This window comes from Halichoeres trimaculatus, unplaced genomic scaffold (genome assembly GCF_033239565.1).
Source record: "Halichoeres trimaculatus isolate MK-OKI-2021-1 unplaced genomic scaffold, fHalTri1.1 fHalTri1_scaffold_1, whole genome shotgun sequence".
Lineage (NCBI taxonomy): Eukaryota > Metazoa > Chordata > Actinopteri > Labriformes > Labridae > Halichoeres > Halichoeres trimaculatus.
In genome coordinates this window covers 31,976,300-31,982,299 of record NW_027437179.1, presented here as the reverse complement: position 1 = coordinate 31,982,299, position 6,000 = coordinate 31,976,300, and the positions used below count along the sequence as shown (strand labels likewise).

General features: G+C 39.5%; 1 protein-coding gene across 2 annotated transcripts in view; it reads right to left on the bottom strand.

Annotated features, from left to right (window-relative positions):
* tox2 (TOX high mobility group box family member 2) overlaps window positions 1–6,000 on the bottom strand; it is a 122,984-nt gene that overhangs the window by 16,667 nt on the left and 100,317 nt on the right. The window contains exon 5 of one of the 2 annotated variants that reach the window (XM_074681062.1): window positions 1,064–1,333. The exons of the other annotated variant lie outside the window; for it this stretch is intronic. Coding sequence (XP_074537163.1) covers window positions 1,064–1,333 — 270 coding nt within the window. The remainder of the gene's footprint in view (window positions 1–1,063; window positions 1,334–6,000) is intronic. 2 annotated transcript variants of the gene reach the window in all.

Here is a 6,000-nt window from a genome sequence, read left to right as displayed (position 1 = left end):
TCGGCTAAAATTGGAGTGATGTGGGCACATTTCCTACGTTTTGTCAAAAGATGACCTCTTGCGTTTTGAACTGTGGATTGATTTTAGGGTAAAACATGTATAGAGGGGATGCAACAGTGAGGAGACGGGAGGAGATGAAGACATGAATGACTTTTTCCAGATTTTGTGGTAACATGACAGGCTTTAACTCCGCTATATTTTGGAACAACTTCTTTTTTTCCCCAACATGTGTGGGCCCTGGTCAGAAATAACAGCCAGGTTTTTGGCTAAGCTGTCTTTTTGGTGTTTCGATACTAGCCTCATGAAACCTTTATGGGAATTTGAGAATGGCTGGTCATCGGCTAGTTTATTAAAAGTAGAGGGCAGTCTTATAGGGACAAAAACAGAAGATGAGTTTGACGGTCTTCTTTGCTCAGTAAATAGTCTATGTGGGATAAATTCTGATGGTGCATCCTCATGTCTTAACACATCTGTTCAGCTGGGATCCTGAGAAAAACGATGGCATTAAATAAGAGAAATTAAATGCAGATAGCACCCTCTGTTGATAAAAAATGGTATTGGTATTCAATTTTCATTTCGCTATTCACATCATCCAACATGTGGATCCATTTTTAAGGGTCTAGGGAGTTATTTTTAAATCCTTGATTAGGGATAAAAGCTGAAACTGAGTAAAGGTTAAATAACCTCTCTGCTGTTTTCATTCTTTGTGGTGGAAAAATGTTGCATCATGTTATTTCTACCAAATAAAGCAGGCCAGAAAACAAGTTTGAGAAATGTGCTGCTGAATTCAATCACCACATTTCAAACCACACTCCACCACACCACTGCATTCACAAAAGAAAAAAAGAAATCATAGCTCTAAACACCTTCAACAGCAGATTTTTTCACTACCATGCAAGTTTTCCAGCCAACCAAATAAAAGTGCAAGCATGGCTGCCCATGAACCTGTATAGAAACACTCCACTCAACTACAGTTAGCATGCAAGCCTTCACTAAAAAGCACTGCCAAGCCCCTCGCCTCATCCTCCTCAAACCCTGCCAGCCAGAGAAGCCACATGAATACCTTAAAATGAGGATCAGTCTCCTCTTCCTGATTGGAGCTGGAGGGGGAGGGTGTGGCCGATTTACTTCCGGGAGGTGAGGGGGAGCCGTGAGGCAGCGCGCCGCGGCTGACCTGAGGGTTTAGCTGGGACAGTGCGCTCATGGGGTTGGGCAGTATCGGTGTAGGTGAGCTGTTTATCAGGGGGTGGTGACGGGCGGGATCATAATGAGCGCCGTCGGGGTGCTGGTGATGGTGTTGCTGTTGGTGGTGGTGCATAGCCATCTCCTGCATCTGGGGTGAGAGAAGAACACCAGCTTTACTATCTTCTCCTTTATTCAGATTAAGAAAAGTTTGCCAATTAGCCAAATATGCAAAGACTGAGAGGCGGAGATGACATTTTCAAATTTTGAGGAAAAAAAAAAACGCATGTGAGAATTTAAAAAAGACAAGGGAATAACTTAGATAAAAGGAAATATCTTCTAATGAGGGGAAATGTGTCTGTAGGAAGAAAGTTCACAGACAAAGTCCCCTACAAGTTTCATTATTTCACTGTTAAAATAATGCTGGTGCTTAAAATGCTTCTCATCTCATCAAATATCTTATGCTGCTGAAGGGCACTCTATCAATATATGTGCATTTGTCTCTGTAGCCTGTTTGGTCCTTAAAGATGCTGCAAGGAGACTTAGTCTGGTTATGAAACAGACTGAAATTAATATTGACAACACCACAAAGCAAACGAGACCAACAACAAGAGAGGTGTCTACTTCTGTGCAGCTTTTTCTGAAGTCTGAAACCACTGGGAGGGGATAGGTGTTGCACCAAGTGATGTGCTGCACGCTGCTGATGTGTGTCACGTTTTGTCACACATTTCTAATGTGAGATGACCTTGGTTGTTGAAAAGAGAAGGCTGAGTTTGTATTTTTGACAAGAGAAACTATTTCAAAACTTACAAAACAGTAACAGCAGATTTGTCCACAGGGGGGCGCCAAAATCAACCTAGACTGATAATCCTTCACAGAAGCTTTAATGTACAACAATATACAACTAGTAAGAAAAACACAAAGAAAGAAACTTTATGTCAGCAGCAATAGTCATCTTCCACGACCAACACCGTTATTCAACGCGACAACAGTCACATGGCTCGCTGTGATAGGTTTAAAAAGGTGCCAATATAACCTGGTACACCCTTTTTAAGGTTTTCATGTGTTGAAACACCAACATAGTTTCAACAACTCTTAACATGTATCAAAGCATCAGGATTAAATGATGATGATGATAATCAAATGATGTTGTAAATTTGTCCAACTCTCTGAGCATGAAAGGGAACCTAAGCTGTGTTTAGTTTGTCCATTCTGGGCTATTGTAAAACATGGTGATACAACTTAGTGGAATTAGAGCTTCAGGTGTGTGTAAATAAAAACATTTTACTTCGATTATATCAAATTACTGCCAGTGGATCCTGGTTTTTTCTCTTAAACTGGGTTTTAATTCGCCTTTTTGGCTCTTTGTCCAGTATATATTTTTTTTTTCGTAACACATATGCTCCATCTCTTTAACCATTTCTGCTGAAGAAACACAGTGTTCTACTTCTGGGCAACCTGAAAACGTTTGAATGATTATAATCTCTCCTGGGTCCTTAGTCTTTTTAGTGTTGGTGAGAGGATTTTAGTTTGTAGTCGAAAAACATAAAGTTGCAAGTCGTCAGAGATCTGAGCACCAGTCAGTGGCATGGATCAACAACCCTATCAACCCCCCGCTGATCTATAATGCTTACCGCGTGTGCTATAAAAGAGGAAAATGTTCTTCACTGCCACGCTAAATAACACCTTCTTCAAACAGAAAGAGAAACAAAAATGGAGCTCACAGCTGGAAAGTGACCCCCGCATACAGAAAGAAACTCTTCAGAGTGATTACAGAATCACGCGCGCAAGAAGTTCTGCTCTTAGGAGACTTAAGAGATCTTCAGTAATAACTACATCAAAAGCTTTTCTTCAAGATTCATCAAGACAGAGCACAGAGCCCGGACCAAAGGATGCTTTTAATGCAGGCATAAATGGGAATGTTTGGCAATTTACAGATCAGAAAGTGATGAACTAGCATTTGTTAGCTCGTTTAAACATTTATGAGTTGAATAATACATTACACATTAGTGAAGTGCTAAAAAGATCAAATTGAAAAGGCCCGAGTATATAAGGGTCTTGATAAACACAAGCTGAGGTTCAGAGATGAAGGCTTGACTCTCTAATCATAATTGGTCCCTGTAGATTGCTGGAATAAAAATGCACAACAAAGTGATGTTGTACGAGGTTCTGGCCCGCTTTGAAAACTCATAATATTCACACGACATTAGAATCTGTGTTTGCCTCAGCAGCTGCTCACAAAAGGCAGCCACGAACAAAGACATTCTTTTTGCATTTCAAATAACCAAAGCCCAACCTCCTCCCCCATCCACAGCAATCTCCAACTTCCAATCATAATTCAAAACAACATTGCTACACTTCTTCAAAACATAAGAAAATAGCTTCAGCAGAGAGAAGAAGTAACGCAGGGAGGAGAAAAAAAGAGGAGGAAAAGAGGAGGAAATAGAAATCCATTAATTTTCCATTTGCCATGGACTTGCTCTTTAAGGGTCCTCACAAACCAAGAAGCATTGAAAAACCAATTAATCAAACATGAATGGCCTATCATAGCTATAGCAGACGCGTTTCCATGGCAACAGCCTCCAGGCAAAATTGTCACCCTTTAAACTGAGCCACACCGTGTTTAATATAAACAAGGAGGGAGACATGCAGAGCAGCGCAGTTCAGCGTGGCATTATGGGTACTTGGTGCAGGGCTTGTAGAGTCAAATCGGGGAAAGTTGGAGGTCAGTCATGCTTTAAAAACAGAATTTTTATCTCCCTCTCTTAAAAGATAATTTTCAGATATATTTTTTATTCCAGCGTGTTACATATGCAGCAAAATTCAATCTCAGACTCTCTCTCAGCTTCTTTGCAGCCACAGCTGGACTTAAAACACCTGACACTGACGTGAAAAGGAGGTATAACACCCTAAAGATCAACTGCTAAATGAACAATTCACTCTTTCACAGCTCCAAAAGTTATAAAGACAAACACATAAAGAGAAATTTAAATAAAATAATGTACATATGCACGCATGAATATGCATACATATTCATATCTTTATCTTATAAGTGTTAACTTTTGTATTTGCTTACAGTAGTTTTTACACACTATTATCGAGCTGTTAACAGTGAACTGTTGGTTTAGTAGGTGAGCTGGTGGTTGTTATACCTCCTTCCTATCTTTGTGTCAGGTGATTAACATCCAGCTGGGGCTGCAAAGTAAATGCATATCTAACATATAACAAAAAAAAAAAAAAACATCTGAAAACTATTCCTGTATATGAGTTCTTGTTCTGTATCAATGTACGTGTACTGTCCACATACAAAAGGGCAATAAAGGTCTATTCCCCCGAATTTTTCTCAATTTAAAAACACCTTATTCCATGCAAAATGACACAGATGGTGGAGAATATGAAGAATATAAGAGTGTTTGATTTTTCTTAGGGAAGTGGCATTTCCTTTGAGAAAAACTATCATAAATGTTCTTCCTTTTCTTAAAAGATTATAAATAATTTGTTCTTTTTTATCATTGCTTCCACATTTGCATTATTTATACAGTCCTCATGACAGTAGATTTTTTTATGGAACAGAAAATATCAAGACAATTTTTTTGCAGGGATGACGCTTGTGCTTTTTAACTGCTGTTAAAACAAAAACATATCCGTTTAGACAAAAAAAACTACTACTGAGTCTTTAAAATATGTATGACCTCAATATATCTATATACAGCTCAGTTTAACACCTACAGGACAAGTGCTAATTACTCCTGCTGTGGTCATGTACTTTTGAAAGTCAGTCCTGTGTCGCTTTAAAAATACCTCAGGATGCTTTTAAATGTTGCTTTCACCTGAATGAGACAGAAAGAGCAAGAAGTTATCACATTGAGCCATCAAGCCTGTACTAAATAAAGCCAGCAGCAGACGGCTGTACAAATATAATGAAAGAATCCGACAAAGGTTGCCGGTTGCCATAGGTACTGTATGCTAATTTCTAATGGTGTCATACCAGCTAGCAGGTCCAAAAAGGAGGGGGGTGAACAGTGAGTAACGGTATAATGTTGGTCCCTGCTTTCTGACTTTGCTATGTAACACATACTGACTTGTAATGGACTCCTGACATTGACGCTAGGCTGGAATTAAGAGTTTTCATGAGCGTCTGCAAAAGGAGAGATGGCTGCAGGTCAAGAAAACTAGCATCCCAGTTAGCCTTAGCTGAACTAATGTTGCACTTTTCTCATCATTGCACTGTTTTCCAACCGTATGAACAAAAAGCTTCCACTTGTGCAAAGCAGTGGCACAAATTTCTACGTCTAGAATATTTATCAAGTTGGATTCTGAGGTCTCATGGGAGTTTTCATATTTGTGCTTGACCTCCGAAGATTTTGCCGTTTGTAGTAAAGCACCAGGAGATCAAAGTGCTTCATAAACAGAATGAGAGAAAAGTAAGAAGAGAAGAAATGCAGAAGATGTGGCAGAAAGAAAAAGAAAACTACAATAACTATATGACCTATGTACCAAAACCTATTTCAAAAGTTCGCACAGGGACAGTTAGAAATTGCTTTTCGGTGATGAGCATCCAGGCAGACCTAAACTGTGATGTAAAGCCAGGAAACTTGGTGTGAACGCATTCCTTTCGCCATTGCTACGCCTGTCGTGTTTGTATTCACATCTTGTACATCATAGTCAAATGGGAGTCAAATAACAAAGGCTTTCCAATTATGTGTAGCACATTGTGTGCGAGATGGAATATCACAAAGCCATTGTTCCTCCTGCTCCTGCTGACCTTACCTTTGAAATGGTTTCACGGCCGCTCCAATTGCCTGCACCATTTGATTT